At 53.6% G+C, this 24,549-nt stretch overlaps 2 protein-coding genes across 3 annotated transcripts in view; one reads left to right on the top strand and one right to left on the bottom strand.

Moving 5' to 3' along the window:
• Positions 1–12,593, bottom strand: part of OTOG (otogelin) — an 85,001-nt gene extending 72,408 nt beyond the window's left edge. Inside the window, exons 1-12 of the mRNA XM_027577886.2 lie at positions 12,482–12,593; positions 11,994–12,057; positions 11,762–11,822; positions 8,133–8,208; positions 7,127–7,219; positions 6,807–6,961; positions 4,306–4,424; positions 2,791–2,996; positions 1,806–1,936; positions 1,447–1,553; positions 923–1,032; positions 416–544 (exon numbers count right to left, since the gene is read on the bottom strand). Coding sequence (XP_027433687.2) covers positions 416–544; positions 923–1,032; positions 1,447–1,553; positions 1,806–1,936; positions 2,791–2,996; positions 4,306–4,424; positions 6,807–6,961; positions 7,127–7,219; positions 8,133–8,208; positions 11,762–11,822; positions 11,994–12,057; positions 12,482–12,593 — 1,363 coding nt within the window. The remainder of the gene's footprint in view (positions 1–415; positions 545–922; positions 1,033–1,446; positions 1,554–1,805; positions 1,937–2,790; positions 2,997–4,305; positions 4,425–6,806; positions 6,962–7,126; positions 7,220–8,132; positions 8,209–11,761; positions 11,823–11,993; positions 12,058–12,481) is intronic.
• Positions 12,594–15,260: 2,667 nt separating this feature from the next.
• The window catches only part of USH1C (USH1 protein network component harmonin), a 46,439-nt gene continuing 37,150 nt past the window's right edge, over positions 15,261–24,549 (top strand). For both annotated transcript variants that reach the window (XM_027581472.1, XM_027581474.2), the window contains exons 1-2: positions 15,261–15,389; positions 23,191–23,258. In XM_027581472.1, coding sequence (XP_027437273.1) covers positions 15,354–15,389; positions 23,191–23,258 — 104 coding nt within the window. In that variant the 5' untranslated portion in view covers positions 15,261–15,353. The remainder of the gene's footprint in view (positions 15,390–23,190; positions 23,259–24,549) is intronic.

Here is a 24,549-nt window from a genome sequence, read left to right as displayed (position 1 = left end):
TAAAGTCAACGGCCATATCTCCATATATTTTTATCTCAACCCCTGCCTAGCCAAGTGAGCTGCACACCACAGATGTGCTGCAAATTTATACCCCCTAAAAAACGTGGACGAGTGTTTAAGCAAATGCGTGTGTGATAAAAGAACAAATGAACGAATGAATGACTTGTCCTGGTCTACACACCTTAAAAGCTCGGTCCCAATCAAATGAAATACCCTGATGGACTTCTCAAGAGCCACAGTGCCACCCCCACCCTCACCTCCCTGAAGCCAGTCATCATTTATTCCCTTATTAGTTGTGTGTTCCTTCCTTCACTCATTGCACAAACAGGCACCCTCTGAACCCCTGCATCAGGCTCGTCCGTGCCAGCCCAGGAAGACGCTGCCAAGCACCCACTGCCCCCACCCCCTGGCCTACCATCGGGGCAGTAGCAGCCATCCACACAGGTGATCTCACTGTCCACGCAGGACGCCCGGGACTGGCAGGAGGCGGGGCAGCAGGCGATGCACTCATTGTAGGTAAAGGCCTTCTCCTTGCAGTGCACAGCTGTGGGGCAGGGGAGAAGTCCGGCCCCAGCTCTGCCAGGACACACCCAGCCCCTACTCCAGGCCTCGGGGTAGGGGGAAGGAGGGCTCTGATCTTCCTGCCCCCTTAGTCCCAGTGGGAATACTGGGTGACCGGAAAGTTGGCCAGAGCCTGGGAGGCTCTGAGAACCACCCTTAGCTGGCTCTGGGACCCTAGGCCAGGCCCTCCACTCTGAGCCTGTCTGCTCCTCAGTCACAAATGGGGTCTCAGACCCTACAGCTCCGACAACTGTGGTTCTAAGCAGGTCAGGACATTGAGTTGAGGCCTGAGGATGCCACCCAGAGCCCCAGGACAGAGCTCGTGAAAACCCCTCCCTGCCCGCCAGCAGGATGCACCTACCGCATTGCGGGAGCTGGGTCCTCCAGTCCTGCAGGGGCCGCCCCGCCTGGGCACACGCTCGGGCGTACTCTGCCAGCGCCCGGCACCAGGTGGCTTCGTCGCCTACCGACCTGTGCCGGGAAACCGAGGGTCACACCAGAACCCTATCTGCTACCTGCCCTCCAGCACCCTCTAGAGACTTCAAGGGCTCAGGGCATCCCTCCTTGTCACGCAGCTAGGAAAGGGAGACTGGGAAGGTATCTACGTATATACAGATGGAAGCAGGACACCTGGGTTCTAGTCCCAACACTGCCATTGACTTGTGTGACCCTGAGGGCGTCGGTCCCCATTTCTGGGCTTCAGAGAATAGGGAAGCTCTGTCCCACCGATGCAGATAAGAATTTCTGAGCTTTGGGAAGCATATCTGTCAGGGCCTGGGGTTATCAGGCTCAGTGACCCACGTGCTGAGCTCCCCCTGCCCCCGCAGTACCGGGACAGGTCTCCCCGAAACCTAGTCCCAGCTGCACTCTGGGCTGCCTACTCACTGGCAGAGGTCACTGGTACAGCTGGCTGTGAAGGGCAGAGGGCTGACATAGGCATGGCAGGCATCAAAGGGGGGCCGCAGCAGTGCCTCACACCGGTCGTACACACCCTGGGGAAAGGGCCAGGAGCCAGAGCCGGGGGCTGGCAAAGCCACGCACAGCCCTCTGACTTCACCAGCCCCCACACCGAACCCCCATTTGAGCTCAAGAGAGAGAGAATGGTGGAGAAAAAAGGGGTGGGGCCATAGGCACAGACAAGCCTGGGCCCCTGCAGCCACTGACTTCCTAGGAGGTGGACAGGAAATGAACCTACGCCAGACACTAGGATGGGTGCGGGGAGGCACTTTCCCCAAGGTCCAGACCTGCATGGTTCCTGGGCTCTGCTGCAGACACGGTGGGCGAGGCAGGGAGGGAGTTGTAGGCCCTGGAGGCTGGTTGGGGGCCTGCTCTTGCCAGCTCTGCCCAAACTCAACCACATCGTCGGTCAGCTTCCCTGGGCGGGGGGGGGGGGGGGGGGGGGGGGGGAGGGCAGAGAACTAGCATGACCACAGGAGGATGGCGGGGAAGGCTCCACAGAGGGCTCTGAGGGAGGGCAGGGGGAGCCAAAGAGATGCCAGAAAGTGGGCAAGAAGTTGAAGAATCCAGCCTCCTGGGTCCTATCCCAGTCTGCATTTCCCAACGGGGCCACTCTCCTGAAAAAGCTGGTGATAACAGGCAATAGGACCTGTAGTAGCTCCCTACTGTTCCAAACTCGGGGGGGAGGCAACACCATGCAATCAAAAGACAGCTAGTATGTGAGCCCGGACAAGCTCCTGCCCCTCCCTGAGCCTCAGTTCTCCCACATGTGAAATAGGGCAAACAGCCCCCCATGAGATTATTGCAAAGACTGCATGTTGAGTGTTCGGTATGCTGTGGGTGCTCAAAGGGATCACTTTTCTTCTTCCAGCCAGAGTCGCCGTGATTTGGCCCTGTATGCTTCACTCTTACTTCTTACCAGTGCTCCATAGGTACCCTTCAGCTCCCATGGGGCCCTTTCTCTGGCCTTCTGCTCCCTAGCCCTGGAACATACTCATCTTGCAGGGTCAATCCCATCTAGCAAAGTGCCCTTTAGATCCTCACACAACCCTAGCAGGGATTCTCATTATGACTGTTTTACAGACAAGGAAACTGAGGTTGAGTGGTGAAAAACATGCGTGAGGCCACACACTGGGTAGGAAGGGGCCCCTGGCTTCCCGCTGGGTCTTCAGTACCACGACCCCAGGGTTGTGCCCCAAGGCCTCTCCCGCCCCGCCCAGCATCCCCCACCTCCACCCGAAACCCTCAGAGGCTACTTGCCCTGCACCTCACCATAGCTGGTCACCAGATCATCCTGGGGGTCAGCATTGTTGTTCCCACACAGCCCATGAGTCCAGCCCAGGAACTCCGGGCTCATTTTGATGTAGACAGCTGAGGCACCGTCCCAGGCCAGAGTAAAGGCTGACTGATGCCGCACAAGGATGTAGCCAGCAAGCCGCTGCAGACGCACGCTCCCCATCACCTGTGGTAGTTGGACCCTGCAGAGCACGGCCCAGAGCTTCAGGCTGTTCACACCCCCTCCGCTCATCTAGTCCCTTCCCCAAAGGACCTGCCGTTCCCTACCCGCAGGACCCATCACGTACCCAGCACCTACTTCCTCCACACGCCACTGCTACCATGGGCTCTGAAGACCCCCTTTCCCTCCCCGTGACTTCCCCTGGTATCTGAAGTCCACCATTAGAGAGGGATTCTTTTGTCTTCAGAGTTTAAAACTTGCTTTTAAAATTGCAATTTCCCTGGCAGGGATAAATCTCAGAGTGTCTGAAGTTGCTAGCTCCGTGCTCCTAGATGGGAGAAATGGTATACGCAGACACTGACTCGGTTTGGTTTTGTGGGTGGGGAGCCAGAAAGGGGTAGGAAGAGAAGAAAGCTGAGGGATAAGGGGAACCGGGAGTGGAAGAAGAGAGGCAGGGCCAGAGCAGTCCCGACCACATCCCGCTTTTACTGGGACAGGGTCTCCTGGCCCGTCTGGAATTTGGCAACTTTCAATCCACCTGAAAATCAGGGGAAGAAAAGGGGTCTAACTGGCCAAAACTGGTACCCAAGGATCCATATACCAATCTTTTCATCACAGGGGAAACCCTTGAGCTTTCAATTTTACACTCAGCCCCAGAACGCTTGGTTACCTAGTTTCCAGATCTGAAGCAGGACATGAGAACGGGAGAAGGGTCCTCGAAGGACGATCCCTTCCCCCAACCCAGCAGCAGTGTGAAGTGAAGTGACCACAAGGGAGGGAAAGGACAGTGAAGACAAGATACAGGAAAGATTTCAGAAGAACCACAGTCTGGGCCATGTGGTGTGGTGGCCGAGAGTCCTCACTGCCCTGGTCCCAGACGTCCCTGATGTCCCAGCAAGGTAAGCGACATTCAAATGACCCTGTGTCATCAGAAAAGGGGACAGTGTGCTCAAGATCTGCTCTGAGGAGGCTTGAACTGTGTATGATCCATTCAGGAACGTTCCCTCGAAATTGTGAAAGAAAAAAAAGTAAGCATGCTTGTAGTGGTATACTCTCAACTATCTGGAAAATTCTACTATTGGCCTGAATACCCACTGTCTGGAAACCCACAATGCCTCGAGAGTCTCAGAAAATCTTGAGGGACTCATCTGTCTGCAAACCCAGCTGACAAGAAACCAGCTGGCCTGCCAGTAGGTTGCTGCCCTGATGGTGGAAACTCTGCTGTTTGCCCCCAGAAAACAGTTTTCTTCAGGCTTTAGAAGGAAGGTGCTCACCATTCCCCGCCACCAGGGCCAGGGAGCAGGAGAGCTCAGGGCTGGGGCTATAGTTACCTCACGCCTCCGTGGGTGACCTCCTTGGCCAGACGGATCTCCTGCTCCCCCGCAAAGAAGAGGCTGACAGACCTGGAGCAGGTGTAGGGGGAGGGGCCGCACCGCGGGTCGTTGTGCACCTGATTGGGGGGGGTTCAGAGGTCACTGTGCAGGGTTCCTGCCACAGACCTGGCCCTGAGCTTCTGTCCTGAGCCCAGTGACACCCTGTGTTGTTCCCGCTTCATGCCGATCGCCTGCTCTCTGCATGCCAAGCACCTTTTCCTCTGTGATGTCTTGATGTGTCCCAGTCCCCACAACCCCACAGGAGGACAGAGCTATGATGATCTGCATTTCCCGGAGGAGGCAACGGATACTCCGAGAGGTGAAGTGATGAAGGTCTCACACACACACACACACACACACACGCAGCCAGGGTTCCAACCTAGAACTGAAGGCTAAATTTCAGGGCTTTTTCCAGGACATTGTGTTGTCTCCCTATTTCTGCATTTTTCATTTTACAACCCAGGTTATTTCATCAGATTCAAAGCCAAGGTATACACTCACACCTTCTGGCACACAGAACACACACACACACACACACACACACACCCCTCATAGATTCACTGGGCACTCTCAATGCACACACTATAAACACACACTCCTACCATGACCCTGGCAGGCACGGTCTAGTCCTTCCCTGCACACCCAGGCATGCGTGTCACTCCTGTGCTGCCTGTCACAGACACATCCCCTCTGCCCCCTCCTCAGACAGAACCCTCACCTCAAAGCCAGAAGACTCAAGAGATGGAGGAGAACTGAGGCTCCCAGGGCTTAGGGAAAATCTGCAATGCTTCTCTTCCCAGTGTAGAAACCCTTCCACTAGATTACCATTAAAACATGTTTAAGCAGGCTGGAGTCACGTCAGCTGAAAGTGGGGTCTGTGAAAGCCACCCCACAAGCTAATTAAATTTTTCAAACTTTAGATCATAACCGACAGGAAGAAATGTAAATATATACATATATAAATAAAACAAAAATTTTACAAAATAGTATTTACCCCTATTAATGTGTAATGCATCCACATTATATTTTCTATTCTCTTTGGTTTTTTTCTTCCTTCCTCCCTTCCTCCCTTCCTCTCTTCCTCCCTTCCTCCCTCCCTCCCTCCCTCTCTTTCTTTCTTTCTTTCTTTCTTTCTTTCTTTCTTTCTTTCTTTCTTTCTTTCTTTCTTTCTTTCAGCGGGGGGTGCTGTTTCTAATTCATTAAGTTTATTTCGTAATCCATGAATGCGTGGCACCCCGTTAGTCTAAGTAATCATAACATATCCATCATGAAATGACTGTCATGAAAAACCCTGATGTGTGAGATGCTGAGGCAGAAAGGGCAGAGTTGGGTCAGCCCATCTGGGGCATGGCCCATAGGGCAGCTCCTTGGCAGGTCTATGCTTGAGATGGAGGGACATGCCTGCTGGCAGAGGGGTGACACTGAGCACTAGGATCTCCCCAAACTCCCAAGCCCCGGCCCTAACTCAGTCCTACCCAAGGTGCTCCTCAGCAGAGCTCGCTCCCCAAGCAGACTTTTCTCCAGATGGAGGTGTACTGACCCCCACTCAACACCCGGGGTAAGCATGGAAATCAGATCTACCTGACAGTGTCTCACACATATGTTCATAGACAGGACAGACTTATACTGAGCACTAATCTGGGTCCTGAGAACACCAAATGGAAAGACATGGTCCCTGCCCGAAAAGCTTCTATCTGGTAGAAAAGACCAACCTGGAAAAAGACTTTGTAAGAGACATGCACTGACTGTGCAACAATGCAGAACTTTGGTTACATAGAAAGGAGCCCTTGAGCCAGCTAGGCGGTCAGGGCATCCAGGAGGGCTGCTTAGAAGAGGTAACCCTGAATTGAGTCATCCAGGACCTCTACCATTTCCTCAGAGGCACAATGCTCTTTGTTATCTCAGGTCCTTAGCACCCAAATTCCCCTTACCTAGAATGTTCTCATGTCCCTCCCTCACCCCTGTGACCCTTCACTTGGCTAACTCCAATTCATTTTCAGGATCTCAACTTCAATGTCACTTCCTCCAGGAAGTCTTCCCTGGTCATCATCCTTCCCAATAAACAAAGTTAGGTTTCCATCACATGCTCTTCTAACATTTGGCCTTTCTTCTCTGAAGCACTCAGTTGTCCTTGAAATGATTCATTTGATTTGATGTCTGCTTTCCCCATTAGACAGTAAGTTCCACGAGGACAGAGACCACATCTGTGTTATGGTCCACAAGGCCACCACCAAGCCTTGTGCCCGGGAGAGTACAGGTATGTACCTAATACTTAATGATGAGTGACTAAATCAGCGACTGGCCAGGGGCAACCAAGAGTGAGTGAGTGAGAGAGAACTGTGGAGTCCCCAACTCCTTCCAGGTATAGACTCTCTAACTATGACAAGATAGCCTTGGCCAGCACAACCTCCAGAGCCTCGTGGGACCTTCCTAGATTGGCAGGGTAGGGAAGGCCTCACCTGGACTGAGAAGGCCTGCCCCTCAGGCTCATGGCGCCCCACCAGGGTGTAGCTGCCCTTCCCAGAGAGGTAGTAGTAGAGACCATCAAAAGTCTCCACATGGTGCTGTCCCCACGCCCGGCAGATGCTGTCACGCTCAGGGCCGGCGTTGTACACTGTGCCAGAGAAAAGAGAACCTGCTTGCGCAGTTGCAGTGGGTCTCACACCAGAGGCTAGCAGGGCCACCCCCCCGCCTCCCCAGCCCGGGACCCCCAGGCCTCAGGCCCACAAGCTTTCCCTGTACCCATGGCCCCCAGGGGTGGGACAGAGCTCAGACCCACCCATCTGGCAGCGTGGCCCGGTGGCATTGAAGCGTCTGCAGTCACAGAAGGCTGGGTACACACACTCGCCCCCGTTGAAGCAGGAAAACAAGTCTGCAGGGGAGACACAGATGGCGCCTCCCCATTGAGCCAAGCTGGGCAGAACCCCGGGACACAGCGTCTCCCTCATGCCAGGGCACCAGACCCAGCCCTTCCAGAGCTGGGACAGAACTCAGATCCCCACCACAGGTAGCCCCAACATTCCTCAGTAGCTAGCCTTAATTGGCAGTACAAGTAGGGTGCCTCAGACCTGGCTGCCTGGCTCCCTCCCTGACAGACAGGAAGCGTGGGGTCTCAGAGTACCTGCCCTCAGTGTGCATCAAGTGGCCCCAGGCCAGCCCGACCTGGGCCTTCAGCTCCCTCTGCTGAAAGTTCCTGGCTGCCAGACAAGGCAGACTCTGAATACGGAGCATGTGGCGTGAGCAGGGAGATTGCCCAGGGATATTCAAGGACCATTCTTCCTCACTGTTCCTTAAGCTCAGGGGAAGAGGCCTAAGCCTGACCCAGAGAGGGGGAGATGCTTCACATTTAGAATACAGTAGACAGAAAGTCCACAGAGCACAGAGCACAGAAGACAAAGTGGAGCAGAGTGTGGTGAGGGAAGGACATAAGATGAAAGAGAAGGGGCCATGGACACAGGACAGGGTGAGGGGAGAGGCCGCGGACACAGGGTGAAGCAGAGGGAAAACAACCACTAAACAAGGAAGCCCAGTCTCACTGGTTCAGACAGTGTGAGAGGAAGAAGCCACAGGGCCATGGTCATACGAACAGGACACCGGAGAGGAAGCGCTCCTCAGCCAGGAAGGAGAAAACAAAATAGAGTTGGAGGCCAGGGCTGGGGAAGGCAGAAAGAGACCCCTTGCAGGGCACAGAGATCACAGGAGGCCCCGAGGGAAGCCTGGCCTGCCCTCACAGCTTCTCTGAGGGCCAGGGCCCTCCCATGGGCCACAGGGAGGGGGCCACTTACAAGATGGAGCACATTTGGCCCGATGGAGACGCCTTTCCCAGGAAGACATGGCCAAGGAGTCCAGGACTTCAGCCTCCTTTTAGAAACAGAAGGAAGAGAACTCGGTCAGGGAGGGACTTCCTAAAGGTCATGGCCCTTCCTGTCTGTCACCCGGAGGAGGGAGGCCCCCAGCCACTCCACCTGCCCAGGCCCACCTCTGAGAGGTCTGGGAGAATTTCCAGGCTTGCCCTAGAGGAGTGAAGGCTGGTTTTTACCCTCCGAAGTGGCATCTCGGTGGCCCGAACACATTCCCTCCCCTCCATGCTCCAACATCCCCTCAGCCTCCCCTCCCCCCTTCCCTCCCTAGTACACTTTAGAGTGCCCCACAGCCCAACACAAAACTCCCTTATCTGGAGAATAAATATGTTTCCTCCTCACCACAGAAACCACGCAAGGCAGGCCTAGGAAGAAAAGGCAGCCCCTTGCCCCAAGGCAGGTGAGCATCTCACCCTTCCCCCCACCCCAACCTTCCTCAGAGGTCACCATCCACAGTCCCCAGAACTCAGCTCCATGCCAGGACTCTCCCTGATACCACACATCTGAGGAGGACACAGGCAAAGTGAGCGGAGAAATCCTATCTTCCAGACCAGAAATCCCAACATGTGGTCTCTCCATATACAAACCATCCGAAATTAGAACTGTCCCAAACATCAGGCGTGTCCAGGCACCACACAGCTAACTGACTTTGATACCTGACCTCTCGGGACCCTAGTCTGAGGTGGCTCATATCATCTGGGCCTGGGGTCCGGGGCACGACAAGCTCCTCCCCTCTCAGAGCCCCGGCCTCCCCATTTGGATAGCTTCCCAGTGTGAACGGGACAAAGTCCCAGCCCTCAGGGAGCTCGTGTTCTTGTTCACAGGCCCAACAAGGCACCAACCACACTGTGCGTATGTCTCATGTGTCTTCCTCCCTCACTGTCATCTCTGCATCCTCGGGCAGAATCCCCAGCCCCCGGCCGAGGACTTGGAACATGGAGAGGATTCAGAACCCTTGGTCCCTGAAGCCCAACCTCAGGTCTTTGCCCCTCCTTGGCAGGCCCAGTCTCTCCACCTCATCCCTGGGTGCTTACCGCCTCCCTTTTCACTGTCCTGCTGACCCCTGGGAGGTCACTGGCCCCCCCTGGGCCTTGTCGCACTTTGGCCCCTGGTTCTTGGGTCCTCCCCAGCTCTCCTTACCCTGCATACCCAGCCTGAGCCCCAGGAGTCAGGCTTCCCACCCTGGTTGTAATCGATCTCACGGGGCCTCGGAAACCATGGGAAAAAACGATCACCTTGCATCCAATAGGCCCCAAAGAGCTCTTAATGAAACCTAGTCTTTGTGTCTCTCCACCCCTCGCCCCCACCTCAGGTGTGGCTTCTGAGATCGGTGTTAACGAGGGCAAGATAGCGCTGCAAAGTCAAGGCCATTTTCTGGAGAGATTTTTAAATCCTGCCCAAATGATTCATCTTCAGTATAGATCAGAAGTTCTTAGTCATTTCAGTGCCAAGAACCTCTCTGATAATCGAGCAAAGCCTATCGACCCATTCTCAGAATAACGTTAATAAATACATAAAATAAAACATAAGGTGACAAAGGACATCTATTATATTGCAAGACAGTCATGAAAATATTTTATAAAAATGCGCGATTTAGTAATATTTGTGCTTATAACTACATTAAACAGCAAGATCTAGCAGTGGGTCTTATCACTGCCAGTGTTTTGAGGTAGTGAGTATAAATGAGATCTGGAAATACCAACAAGTGTAAGGTGATATGACAATATCTGTGATTTCTCCTGGTGACCAGTCACAGACACTGCTACCGCTGTATTGTGGTTTGTAGCCTATCGGCATAATTAAAGGGAAGGCTAAATTTCAGTGAAATTGAGGTTCCTGTAAATAACAATGCATTCCCCTCTCCCATCCTGGTCTATATCATCAATTCTCTGGAGAATGGCTGTGCTCTGTAAGAATGTGGCAGCACTGAAAAGAAGGTTGGTTAGCTGCTGGTCTGGGACCCCCACCCTTACAGATAAAGTTATTCCAGGCAGAAGCTCTCGAAGGATCCTCAGGTTCACTTTCTAGCTAATGACCTCCTTTCCCCACACCTACTCCAGGGGCTTTAAAGGAAGGCCATTCCAACCCCTTATTTCATCTAAGGAGTAATGTGAGAAACCTACTGGGGTTGTCTGCTCCAGATGCTTCCCCAGGGAAAAGGGAGGGAAGCCTACCCTGGAATCCAGCAAGGAAGGAGTCCTGCCAGGGGAATGAGGTGCTTGGCTAAGGGTCATTTTCCACCAAAACACAGGGATTCGTGGAGGCCTGTGGGGCATTTATGTTGTGGGGCAACAGGCTGACCCCACCAGTAGACCTTGTTTCACCTGCTTCCTGGGGGCCCCAACAGGTCACCCACCTACCTTGATTTCATCATATATAAAAAGAGTAACAGGGCACCTGGGTGGCTCGGTCAGTTAAGCGTCTGACTCTTGATTTCGGCTCAGGTCGTGATCTCCGGGTTGTGAGATGGAGCCCCATGATGGGCTGTCTGCTTCTCTCACTCTCCCTCTGCCCCTCCCCAACCTTCTCTCTCAAATAAATAAATAAATCTTTAAAAACAAACAAACAAACATTTTCTTTCCACTCAAACTTGCATCTGACTGCGATTCTAAAACTTGGGGCCTGGAAAAGTGGGCAAACAAGAAATAAAAAGCCTAGCTAATCTACCCCTTACAGAATACGCATATACCTCCTCCTGCCTTGGGGTCTTCATACCTATTTCCAAAGGGCAGGCATTTGGGGCACATTGTTTTCTATTATAAATGATACTTCCCAACCTGCTGCCACAAGGAGCTGCCCAGAGCGGATCGCTGGGGCCAGGGTGCATGAGTTGAGGTTCAGGATACTCTGGGGGATCTGGCTGTGGGTGGGCCGGTTTTGTAATGTATCCGTAACATGTTGTAGAAAAGACAAAGTGCAGGACATGACTGGAAAGAGAGCTCCAGTCACCTGATCCAGAAACCAAAGAAATCTGGCAAAGGCAGAAAAAAAACTACCACCTCTCCTGAAAGCAGGGAGGACCTCAGGAGGGTGGGCAACGGAATGGTGCAGTCTCAGAGGGTAATAGTTTGGGGCTCTCCTTCCCAACCAGCCCTTCCTCACAAACCCCACCAAGTGGCCCAATTTTTGTCTCTCCTCTCAAAGTACCTTTGCTGGAGCACTGCTCAAGGTATGGAATGGGGCCTCTTATGGGGTTTTTGCACCTTCCCAGACCAAGCAGGTAAAAGAGAACCCTCACCTTCATGCTTTCACCCCAGGGCACGGGAGAGTTCCGCTATGTCCTGATTGCATCGTAGTGCCCTCCTCCCCAAACAAAACAAAACAAAAATAAAACCAACTGAACCAACCAAGGGGTCCCAAGAGATTAGTTAAGTGGGAATACAAGTGTCCCATGAATTTGCATACTTCAGACATATACTAGGAACACTGGTCCCTTTCAAATAACTGCAGAGACAACCTTCCTGCAACCTACCGAGCTCCCGGCCAGCCCCAGTCCCAGACGGAAACAAGCCCCCCTCCGCCCCGTGAAGCCCCCCTTCCAGGCCTCCTCTCACCTGGCTTCCCATGACTGCTGTAGCATCCTCTATGGCAAGGGTCACCTGCTGATGTCTGTGGCTAGATGAGAAACAAGCCTAGTGTGGGGGAGGGGAGGGGATAGGGGGAGGGGCCATGCCTCCCTACCACCCCAAGTGCACCCACCCTCCGTGCTAAAACCCTGGGGTCATCCACACTAGAAATAAAGATGGGAGCCATGGGTGGGGCAGCCACAAGCTTGCACCTACTCACCTGGGATCCTGGGCTGGCTCAGGCTGCTGCAGTTCTGCACTGCCCCGGGGTGTGGGCGCTGGGCCTGCGGAGGAGGATCGCTCTCCACTCGAGCCAGGCCTCCCTTTGTTGGGTCGCCCCCCACCCGTGCCCCACCTGCTAGGAAGCCTCTTCTTCATCCCCCCATTCTCACTCCCTACAGACTTCAGTCCTTTCTCCTCCTTTCTGGCGACCTCTCCAACAGGAGTCTCCCTCTTTCCTCCTACTCTCTGGGCCCAGTTCTCTCTAGCCCCCCCGCCTTCGATCTCTTCCATCCTGCCTAGCTTGGCACCCGTTCCCCGGGCTGTCGCCGGCCTCTTTTTCCTTCTGCTCCCCCTCTGGCCCTCTCCTTGGCCGTCGCCCTGCCCCCCCTCCAACCTTTTTCCTCCCTCTCTAGAACCTGCCTGGCTGGCCCGTTCCCCTAAACATTCCTCCAGCCCCCAGTGCCCCCGAGTCCACACCGCTCTCACCGAGAGACTGCACCTGCAGGGACTGGCCGGCCGGCTCAGCCCCGGGCAGCCAGACACAGGCCAGAAGCATGCAGAGCGCCGGCGTGGGGGCGCGCGGGGCCAGGGACCCCATAGGGCTCACGGAAACTGGGAAGCCTGGGCGCAGGGCCGGGGGCCCGAGTGCCTGTCCCTGCGATGGCAGGGTCACACCTCCACTCGGCGGCCGCGGTCCCTTTCACTCCTTGGACCCGGGGCTCCCTCGGCCCCTCCTCCCAGGCGCTTGGCTCCTCCCTGAGCTAGGGTGACGGGACTGCCCAGCTCATTACCATAACTTAGGCGCCGGAGCGTGGCCCAGCCTTTGCCCCTCTCGACCTGTGCCGCCCCTCCCCAGAGGGGCTGGATTCAGATCACTGGGCCCTAAGTACCCTGGGGGAGCAAGGAGGTAACCAGTGCAGCCCCCGACATCCCTTACTCCTCAAAGATCCCCAGCTTAGAAGCCTGGGCCTTGGAAGGCCCTTCCACCAGACACCCAAGATGCTTGTGTGAGTCTGGCCTTCCATTCTCCTTTCACAGAGGCCCTGGGACATGCCACTCAGTGGTCAGTTGTCAGTGGCAGAACCAAGGCTTAAGTCTGCAGAATCCTGGTCTGTACTCCCACCACTCACCACTACAGCTTCCAGGGCCCCAAGGCCCTACTCTACCCCCAGTTTTGAGCACCTCGAGGGAATGAATCGTGACTTAGCCCTCTGTATGTCCAGCACTAGTTCAAGCCCCGGCTCAAAAGTGTTGACTGAATGACAGAAGTGCATCACACTCCCAAATTCCGGCTCCCCTCATGACCAGACTTTAACCACAACAGCAGCAGCAGCAACAACAAAACGAACAACAACAAAACCAACCAACAAACAAAGACCACTTCAATTCTGTGAACAAGATACACTCCCTGTCCAGGAGGAATGTTTTAATGCTGGAACCGTGGGCTTGGAAGCCTTGGGAACCTGTGCAGGATTCTCTCAGCAACTTAAGTGTTGGAACACCAACCGGATGCAAGCCTTGCAGATAATTATGAGATGATGATGATGATGATGGCGGTGGCCCCAGGAGACCCCTAGGCAGGGATATAGACTTAGAATGCATTCATTCATTTATCCATTCAACAAATTTGTTGAGCATCTATTTCTTAGCACAAAGTGTTCTGGGAATATAGTGGTAAATAAAGCACACATCCCCACACAGAGTATTCGATATGCATCGATGAGAGGAAGGGGAAGGAGTCAAGGATGGAACCCTGGTTAGGGAATAGATGAAGGCAGGGAAGCTTGAAAAGGAACATTCGTAGGAGAGGAGAGTGAGGCCTCAGTGCTGTCCTCAAAACATTTAAAGGAGAGAGTCTGTGGGGGTGCTGGTCATGGAAAAGGATTGAGGTGGCCATGGACTGCATTCCCCTTTTAAGGCCATTTGCCACTCTGCCTGGATCCTAACTGTGATATAACAGCCATATGACTTAGTAAAGAGATGTAGCGAATCAACAAAGAAAGCTGGAGGGGGATATATTTTGAGTGTCTTTCCTGGACATTTGAAAATCCCAACAAGTCTTCCCCTTTTATCTTGGACTTAACTAGTTAATACTAAGGTGAGAACATGGATAATATTTTAAGGTAAGAACCTTAAAGAACCTCTAGGAAGGATTTACATCCTAAACTAGGCAATAATATAGCCCCAATAAAAATAAGTCTGTTGGCAAAATTTCAGCTATTGGGGGATAAGATAAGATGAAAAGGAGGAGGGTCTTTAGGTGTCCCTGAAGTTAGTTGTAAGTGGTTCACTATTTTGGGTTGCTGTCCATCTCCCTGTCCCTTGTCCCCTGACATGGTGCAAACAGGTCAGGGCCCCACCCTGGGTTAAATCCAGGCACTAGTTCCATGATTGAAGATCCCACTCTCTCCCATTCACACCTGTTTTTATCATCTCTTTTCTGACCCCCTCTCCCCTCTCAGTCTGTCCCAGGCTTGATTCATCATTGTCTTTACACTCCAGCACTAGACCTAGGAGTTGAACAAACTCTGGTTGAAATGAATCAAGTGAACCAAATGGGGTCTGGGCCCTGGGTAAAGGTCCGCAGTAAATCAGGTTGTCCCTGCCAGGCCCTTCCACGCCTCACGCCTCACGCCTCAGTGTGTGTGTGTGTGTGTGTGTGTGTGTGTGTGTGTGTGTGTGTGTGTGTGTGTTTGGGATTGGGCTAGGGAGGTGGGAGGGGAAGTCGGTTCAGGAGGGACACTGCCTGCCCCCCACTGGTTCAGGCCTCTGTGGGCTAAGACACAGCCTCAAGGAATTCACAGATCAAAGATTTCTTCCGACTGGGAATAAGCCCATGGAGAAGGCCATTATAGAATGTACTCTGGAGGTGAGATGGCTGGCAGGGGGTGAAAGCCTCAGGAGCGCGCAAATGAGCCTCTATTTGTGCATCCATAGTTATCCCTACCCACCGTTGTGAGAATGTCGGGACCTCCTCAAAAAAGTATTCCAACCCCCACAAAAAAGTCTTAAACCTCCTGCCCACGCCTCCCGAGATCCTCTCCCTCAACCGCTTGTGTCTGGGGATCATTCCAAAGGGAGCGCCGTCCTGGAGTCCAATCACCGCCACCCCACCACCACCACATACACGCACTCCAGGCCCTTTGCTCCAGGATTGTCGGTGCGAGGAGACAAGCTTCAGGACAAGAGTCTGGGGCCTCCCAGCAGCCCCGCCCCAGGCCCCGCCCCCACCGCGCTCAGGCCCCGCCCCCACCGCTCCCAGGTCCGGTGGATCTCCGCTGCGGTTCCTGCCGGCTTGGGGCGGCTGCGCGTCCGAAGGAGCGAGTTGTGCAGCGAGGCGGCTTGATCTGGCCCAGCCATGGACCGGAAGGTGGCTCGAGAATTCCGGCACAAGGTCAGAGCTGCTAGGGACCCCTCAGGCGTTCAGGACCCCGGAGTCCTGGCAGAGTGGTGGGGGATGGACGTACCCGGCGCCACCCGCCCCCCCCTTTCCAGCCCGACCTTAGGGCTGTGAATGGACTGGGACCCCTGAGGGTTGTTTAGTTTCCAGCAGGGATTCCCAGTAAAATAAGGGAGGGGGCACTAGGACTCCACGTGTAGGAATCCATAAACCGATCTTCAGAAAGTGTCCTTTCTCCTTCCGCCTTCCAGGGCTGGGACTTCTCTGGGGTTGGAATGCCTTCCTGCCTTGGCCTGAGACAGGACGCTTCTCTGACATGCCTCATAGTGGGCAAATCCCAGCTCCTAGTGCCCCAAGCTCAGGGCTGTTGGAGCATATGGAGACGGTATGGGACCGCGTCGGAGAGATGGGGGTTGGTGGGAATGGAAACTGGTGTCTCTCTCTGTCCTTTGACCTCCAAAAAAGAAACAAGTTAGAAGCACTTTAGGGGACCCCCGCTTCAGGGCATTTCTTAGGGCGTGAGAAGCAGCTGAGGAACTGGTGCTGACCAGGGGGCAGTGCGAGGAAGGGAGGAAGTAGGGAGAGTCAGCCAAAGTCATCAGACAGAACCACATCTCCCCTGGTGTGTCCCAATAAGGCACCTCAGGGATGGTCCAGGATTCTCAGAGGCCCTCACCGAAAGCTACTGGATTTCACCCAGGGCATTTCCAGAACTGTTTCCAGAGCTGTGCAGGAGCTGCTGAGGCCCTGAGGCCAGAGAGGACCATTGGAAGTAACCCAGTGGACCTCCCCACCAGGACTCAGGATGCTTCAGAGCCCAAGGGTGAGGCCAGAGGTCTCTAGAGCTACCCACAGGCCCTGCCTGAGGGACAGGTGACAGGGTCCTCGACACCCTCCTAATGCCCAGAGAGGCAGTGTCTTTAGACTGAGCCAAACCTCTTCGGAGGCCTGAGGGGGTAGAACTCAGGTAGGCAGGGTCAGGGTGCTTAACCCCTCTCTCCCCACAGAGAGGCCCAGAGGAACCAGAATAGCCAGCCAATGTAGGGGGCACGGGAGCTAAGGGCCAGGGGGCGATAAATCTTCTAATAAATGTATTTTGAGTACTCATTCTGTGCTACAACTCATCTGTGTCCTCAAATTGCTGGCTGGGCAGGTGGGCGGCAGACCTCACACTAATAATTACCCATGGCTGGGTGCTGAGTGTTGGGGTCAAGGTTTGGTGGGGTACAAAGGGGGAAGCTCATACTGGGTGAAGTCTCCTAAAAAAGAGGCCTTGGGTATTCTAAGAGTGAGCGATAGCTAGAAGTTCAGCAGGAGTTTGGGGGCTGGCAAATAGCAAGGGGAGCCCGAGACAGTATCCACCAGGGCATCCTGTTGCACAGGGAGGTGAGCAGAGAAATTTCAGCTGCTGAGGACCTTTGGTGAGTGTAGATTTCAGACAACCCAGTTTGAAGGAACACAACCTCCCGTCCCCTCCCCCAAGACTCAGGCTTGAATTTCAGTTTCCTGCCCCTGGGCAGAAAGTAACATCAGGTCCTCTTTTGCCTTTTCCCTATGGGTACTAGTCTTTGCCTCTTTTTCAAGAATTACCTCTGAGGTCCCTCAGAGGTACCTCTGAGTGTCTGACTGCACCCTGGAATTAGCCTCTGTTTCTCTTCTCCAGGCCATGCAGGCTCCAACGGGCCTCAAGCCTCTGTGTTTCCACTGCCCTGCTCTTCCTCATCACAAGAGTCATTACCTATTAATGCCCCTGTGTGTGCAGGCGGGGCAGACACCAGGCTGGGCAAGGCCCCGGGCTGGACTTTGTGCCCTTCTGCTTCCGAGACAGCAGCAGCCTTCCGCTCCCAGGTTGGAGATCATATAGGAACTGGGGAGAGGACAAAGCAGCAGAGGATACAGACGGGAGCATACAGCCATACTGGGTGAAATTTACAGCTCCTGCTGATGACTTTCTAGCTGTCCCTTGCTTAGCATTGCAGGGCACATTAACCCCTGGGGAATGGTTTGTAACCTAAATCTTTAGTTGTTGGAGGTAGCATGAGAGGTGGCATATTGTCATGGAACATGCTGTGTGGCCTTGAGCAAGTTATTCACCTCTCCGTGCCCCAGTCCTCTGATTTGTTAAATGAGGATAGCAATAATATTTAGCTAGTAAGGTTCTCGTGTGTGTTGGATGAGATCTACATGCTCGTAGGGAGTTTAAGTAGACCCTGACATTTGGTGAGTCCTCAACAAATGCCCATTGTTGTTGTCTATTATCTGAGGTTAGGCAGAACTGGGGACAAAGCTCAGCCCTGCCATTCACTGCCAGTGAGACCTTGGGCAAGTCATTTAATCTCTCTGAGCTCTCGTGTCCTCAGCTGTGAGATGAGCTTTAGAGTGCTTACTTCACTGGACCTTTAGGACTAAATAGGAATTCGAGGACTGGCTACTCTGGGCCTGTAGTAACGATTTGGTCCACAGCCCCCTGCAGATACCTGCACAGCATCCTGTTGGAGGAGCCAGCAGGCTCCAGGCTCATAAGTAGAGTCTGTTCCTCTGCGCTGACACAGTTCCTCAAGGACATCAGCAGCACTTGCAAGTTCTTCCCAGGAACAGCCTTGGGCCAGGATACCAAGGAGTGGGGAGGGGAGCATCAGAGACTAAGCCTCTTCCCTGAAGAACCAGATTTTCAGAAGAAGGCTCCCCCTCTGCTCACTGCAGCTGCACATTGCAGGAACTTGGTTACTCATTTGCTCAAAAAGGTTTTTATTGCCTGGTCAACAATCATGCATTTATGGATATCTGTAGTGTACCCTGCCCAAGGCCAGGCCCCTGGGGTGGGAAGAGGGGATAAATAAGGAGGTCAGAAAGAGCCCCTGCCTTGCAGTGTTTTGCTAATCATGCATGCATGCATGTAATAAACGTTGACTGAGCTCCTAATAGATGCCCAACAGTACTGTAGCCATTGAGTAATAAAACAAAGTCCCTGGCTCCTTAGCGGGGAAGACAGTTAACAAGTAAACCAGCACAAATATCATAGAATGCAAAGTAGTGACAAATGCTATGAAAAAATAAACTGGGTGAGAGGAGAGAGAGCAACCGGATGGTAGTCAGGAAGGTCTCTCTGAAGAGGTAATATTTGAACAGACATCCAGAAAGAAGTGAGGGAAGGAGCCATGGGAATATATATGGAAGAACATTCCAAGAAGAGGTAACAATAAGTATAAAGGCCCTGCCTTAAGAGCAGCAGATAGGATGGTGTTTCTGAGAGGAATTATGAATTGAAGAGTAATGAGGGATGGATGAGCGTGGGGTGGGGGCCTCGAAGGCCTTGGTCAGGACTTCGGGTTCTCAGAGTGATGGGAAGCCAGCATTTATTTATTTATTTATTTAAAGATTTTATTTATTTGACAGAGACACAGCGAGAGAAGGAACACAAGCAGGGGGAGCGGGGAAGGGAGAAGCAGGCTTCCCGCGGAGCAGGGAGCCCGATGCGGGGCTCGATCCCAGGACCCCGGGATCATGACCTGAGCCGAAGGCAGACGTTCAACGACTGAGGCACCCAGGTGCTCCGGGAAGTCTGCATTTAAAAGGGATTGTTCCAGGGGCGCCTGGGTGGCTCAGTCGTTAAGCGTCTGCCTTCAGCTCAGGTCATGGTCCCAGGGTCCTGGGATCGAGCCCCGCATCGGGCTCCCTGCTCGGCGGGAAGCCTGCTTCCTCTCCCACTCCCCCTGCTCGTGTTCCCTCTCTCGCTGTGTCTCTCTTTCAAATAAATAAATAAAATCTTTAAAAAAATAAATAAAATAAAAGGGATTGTTTCGAGTGCTGGTAGAGAGCAGACTGAGGGGACCAGGAGCAGAAGGGAGACCCCAGACAGGAGGCTCCTGCAGCAGCCCAGGCCAGAGATGGGGGCTTGGACTAGCATGAGGAGTGGTCAGACCCAGAACCCAAGAAAAGGTAGATCTGGCGGGCTCTGCTCATGGGCAGCTGTGGGTATGGAGAGAGAGGCATCAAGAGGGGGTCTACATTTTGGGAGGAGCAGGTTGGTGGGGACAAGAGGGGAGGTGGCGGAAACCAAGAGCTCCATTTTGAACGTTTTACGTTTGAGATGCCTGTTCAACCATTAAGCAGAGAGGTGACTAAGAAGCCGGTAGCTGTGGGAGTCTGAAGATGGTGGGGAGAGATCTATGGTGGAGCCTCAGAGAGTTCTTGAGGAATAAATGGTAGTTCAGCCCCTGAGACTGATGAGGTCACTTAGGGACATGGTGCAGATGAAGAGAAGGCCCAGGACAGAGTCAGAGCCCCCCAACCTTTAGAGGAGAAGGAACAGCAAGTGAGGTAGGAGAAGCAAGGGAAGGAGGGCATGCTCAGCTGTGCTAAGCACTGGGTCAGATGCCACCAACTAACCAGCAGGACACAAGTGTCTTGAAAAGATGAAGAAGAATAAAACAAGAGTCAAATAGACCCAGTACTACCCAGGATGCATGCTGTGAAGGTCTGGGAGGAAGTGTGGCTGGATCCATTCATCCCACCAACATTTATGAGGGCCCAGGGTCAGCCAGCTGCTGAGAATATAGAATCTGTATTCATCTATTCTCACTCACTCATTTAGTTAAATAAAATTAAAAAACACTGAGAACTTACTATTTGCCAGGTTTTGTGCCAAGCATTTAATGATTATTAACTCAAGGAATAATTAAAAAAAACAATGCTTAATCGCTCAGAGAAGGATGAAAGCTTACGAAACAAGTACTTTTATCCCCGTTTCACAGATGAGGAGAATGAAGCAGAGAGAAGTGCAGACCCAGGCGGGGAAGGGGCTTGTTGGCCTCCCCCAGCGCACTCCTCCCAGGCCTGGGTCTGGGCCACACACAGATGAGTGGGCAGACGGGAGAGTAAAGAGAGAGAACGTACAACACAGCTTGGCGAGTGCCATGGCAGAGGTGGGGACAAAGTGGTGTCGCCTGCACAGAGAATGACAGGACAGGCGTTGTGGAGGAGCACGAGGGAAGGCTTGACCAAGGAGAGCTGACGTTTGAGGTATCTTGAAGGTGGAGGAAGAGCTCACAGTGAGAAAATGCTGCCGGCTTCACCAGCAGAGCCAGTGTTTCACACCACCCAGGGTCGAGGCAGCATGCGGCTCAGCCAAACGGGAAACTGGAGAGAGTTTTATGAAGGGCAGGGACACAGGAGTCAACAAGGTGTGGTAACGGGCCCCGGGGGCTGCAGAGGAGGCCAGGTGCTCCCGATGGGGCAAAGGAAGTCGGGGGGGGGGGGGCAGCCATGGCTGCGGAGAGAAGCTCAGACCTGCCTGTAAGATGATCCAGCAGAGAGCGAGCTGGGGAGTCAGAGCCCCATATCCTATCTCCTCAGGCCCTCTCGTCACCGGCTGGGTGTCAGAGGGCAGGGAGCCCAGCAAAGCCTCCTGGGACACAGGGCAGCACAGAGAAGACTGCAGAGTGGGTCTGGGGGCACAAAGGAAGAAATGCAGCACACATTTCGGAGCCCTTGAAATCTTGGAGCCCTGGGCACTGTCGGAAGTACTCTGTATCTATTCACTTATTTAATCCCCACAACAGCTTGAGGAGGGCAGATGTTCCTCGTGTGGAACAGCATGCATTATTTAATTTGTTCTTGCTTGCTTTCTCGCTGGCTGGCTGGGTGCACACTTGAGGTTGTATTTGCATGAGCTGAATGTTGTTTGCTTCCCCCCATGCGTGCTGTCCTGAAGGGCCAGTCCAAATGGAGGAATGCTGGGAAATGAGGCTGGATAGGGCCCAAGGCTAAACCCAGAATTTGCCTCAAGTGCCGCAGACAAGGGGCCTGAACCCCCTCTCCCCCCACCATATAGACTGATAGCAGAGAGCCCACTGAACACCAGCCGGAGAATGCTGCCACGGGACAGAGGGGACCAGACACAAGGTGGGCGGGAAGGAGGAATTGAGATGGTAAAGTCTTTGTAGGTGGTGGGCTCCTTTAGGGTTTCTGTGCCCATATCAAGAGAGATCCAAGAAAAGGAAAAGCTTTTTTTTTTTTAAGATTTTATTTATTTATTTGAGAGAGAGAGCACGAGTGGGGGCAGGGGGCGGGTTAGACTGGGGGCTCCATCCCAGGACCCCGGGATCATGACCTGAGCCAAAGGCAGATGCTTAAAACCGACTGAGCCACCCAGGAGCCCTGAAAAGGAAAAGCTTCTTAAATCTAATTAGAAAAAGAAGACACAGTGTCTTGCACACAGTAAGTGCTCAATAAATGTGTTTTAGACAAATGCATCCAAAAAGTTCTATCTGGTAAGTGGATACTAGGTGGTGATGCAGAAAAAGGCAGAGGTTTTGGAGCCAGCGGGCATGAGTTGGAGTCTCCGCTCTGCTGCTTCTTCGGACCCGTGTTTCCTCAGCTGTCAGGTGGGGATGATACTAATCCATGCGCGTCAGAGGTTTGTTGGGAGGTTAAAGATAATTCATGTCAAGTTCCTCAGGCACGGCTGGCAGTCAGTAAGCGAGAATATGGCCTGAATGAGCAAACAAGGAGCAGTCCAAGGACCGGCCTCAGGGAGGCCCTGCTCTAGGGTGCTTTGTGCCACTCTCCTGATACCTGGCGCTCGGTGTAAAGCCCCTGGCACACAGTAGGTCTTCGACAGCACCGTGCCGTGCAGAGGCGCAAAGTGCCCACTGGTGTCTACTGAACGACGAACGCACTCCATTTGCTCTAGTCTAGAGCCTTTCTTCTATCCTCTTGGCTCAGCCCTGGGTCACCACCTTCCCAACACTCCTCAGCACATGTCTGCCACAGCCTCCTGGATCTGTTCCTCTTAGCTCGGTTCCAGCTGGTCACAAAAGAGTGGGTCATAGACTCATGCAAGACTGCCCTGCCTCCTCGCACCTGAACGCTGCCTTCATTTAAGGGGAGTCCGAGCCCCGTCTTGTCATGTCTTTCCTGACCATGCACAGCTCAGAGCCTCCCCACCCGCCTCCCAGTCTGAAGTTCTTCTTGCCCTCTTACTCAGTCTTGGGCTAAAGAGAGAGCCAAGGATGCGGCGTGTAGAGATTCACACTGCACTGTCCCAGGGAGCGGAATTTGGGGCTTCTACCCCCCAGTGCCCCTGGGATTGAGGTGCTAATGAAACAGCTCCTGACCCTGATCTTGGAGATCCAGCCATTGATGTCAGCAAACTTGAAATGATGTAACTTGACTCTCCCCCTGGGGGGGGAAGCGGGGGACTGAAGGGGCCTGGAGAGGTGAAGGAGTGGTCAGGAGGCTGACCAGTGGACAGAAGTCGGGGCCAACCCAGCCTAGGCCAGGCCAGGGCAGAGTTGCCCCTAGCATTGATGACCCAGAAGGACGGTCGGGGGGCTTCCGGCGGGTGGGATGTGCTATCTGAGCAAGTGGCCCAAGTCCTTTCTGAAAATAGTTATCCAGCACTACAGCCACCATCGGGTAAGACAATGGGCTTCTTCCAGACCAGGGTGCTGACCCTGGCACGGCCACTCTAGACCCTGGTGACATGGCCATGGGCGTGAGCAGCAACACTGCTGCCATGGGGGTGCATCACTGTCGTGGGGAGGGGCACGTGTGTGCATATGAATGTGCGTCCCCCTGGGGATGAGGTTCAGCCTGGCCAAATCCGGATGTGCAGAGGGCCACACTCGGGTGATCTGCATGTGGCTGATGGGGTCAGACGACCAGCCTGGCCCTCCTCTTGCAGCCCCAGCCCTGTGGAGATGCTGGGGGAGTGGAGGTGGCCTCCCCCTCCCTGGGGTCTGCTACGGGCATGCTGGGCATGGGACTAGAATTCTGCCCTTGGGTTTTCTAGGTGGATTTTCTGATTGAAAATGATGCAGAGAAGGACTATCTGTATGACGTGCTACGGATGTATCACCAGTAAGTGTGCGGGGTCCAGCTCCTGTGGACCACCTGGCTACCCCTGTCTATAGAGAGCCCTGGGATGGGTTGTTTTGAGACGAGAACTTCACCTTCCCATCCTGGGGAGCTCTGGGAGGGGGGCAGATGCTCAATGCTCCTGGGAATCAAACGTACACGCCGTTCACTTCCCTTAGCGAATATTTACTCAACTACTCAGTGCATGCTCTGTGCTAGGAGCTGAGGGTACACGAGTGAACACATCAGCCTGGTCGCTGCCCCCAGGTTGCTCGTAATCCAGTGGGGGAGGCTGTCAAGTAGCCAAATAGGCTCAACAGAATATGATTGCTGAGACAGAACAAGAAATGTCAGCTGCCCCCAGCCGCACGTCCGATCTGTCTCTTGTCATTCACCTGCTTCTTTATTCATTCAGCATGCATTTCTAAGCTCCTACTGCTTGTTGGAATCTGGAAACGAATAAGATCTACTTTCTTCCTTCAAGTAACTCGTGGCCTAGTTGGGGGGGGGGGCGGTTATACAGACTCTACAAACACAAAGAGCTCTGATAGAAGTTGCAGTAAGATAACTGCTAAGGTGAAGTAGAAGCCAGGTGTGAAGAAAGCAGTTTTGCTTCTAATCGGGGGAGGACCAAGAAGGCGGGAGCTAGGTTTTGAAGGATAAGAAGGATGTTGATGTGTGGAAATACCAGAGAAGGACATTCCAGGCTGAAGGATCAATCTGAGCACAGGTGCAGAGACATGAAAGCACCGGGTGCAAATGGGAAGTGACCAGTAATGGGGGGGAGTAGAACCCGGGGCACACAGACCATGAACAGCCACGAGCCGGAGCAGCTCCGTAGAGAGTCGTGGAGGCCCTGAGCCTGCCGAGGAGCATGGATGGTGGCCTCTGGGCTGTGGGGAGCCACTGAAGGGTTTTGAGAAGGGGAGTGACTTACATTTAGAAAATATTAGACGAGCATGAGCAGGTCAGTGACAGCTGGAGAAGTGCAGGCCGGAGATGCCGAGGGTCTGAACGGGATGAGGAGTCATGTGAGAGATGCTATGAGGGCAGACTTGACAGAGCTTAGCTGCGGAGCAGAAGTGGGGGACCAGGGTACAAGAGGGGTCACCAGCATCTCCCACAAAGTTTCCTGACTGGAAAGATCCTGTGCTTCAGAATTAGGCAGAGCTGAGTTTGAATCCTGGCTTGAGTTCATCTGTAGAATGGGTTAACAATCCCTACCTCTCCAGTTTCCCTGTGACATTTAGTGGGAAAGAATGAGGCTCTTATGAGGCACTTGGCCCAGAGTTAG

Source organism: Zalophus californianus, chromosome 11 (genome assembly GCF_009762305.2).
Source record: "Zalophus californianus isolate mZalCal1 chromosome 11, mZalCal1.pri.v2, whole genome shotgun sequence".
In the NCBI taxonomy this organism is placed as follows: Eukaryota; Metazoa; Chordata; class Mammalia; order Carnivora; family Otariidae; genus Zalophus; species Zalophus californianus.
Note: the sequence above shows the minus strand (reverse complement) of the source record. Positions and strands in the feature narration are given on the sequence as shown.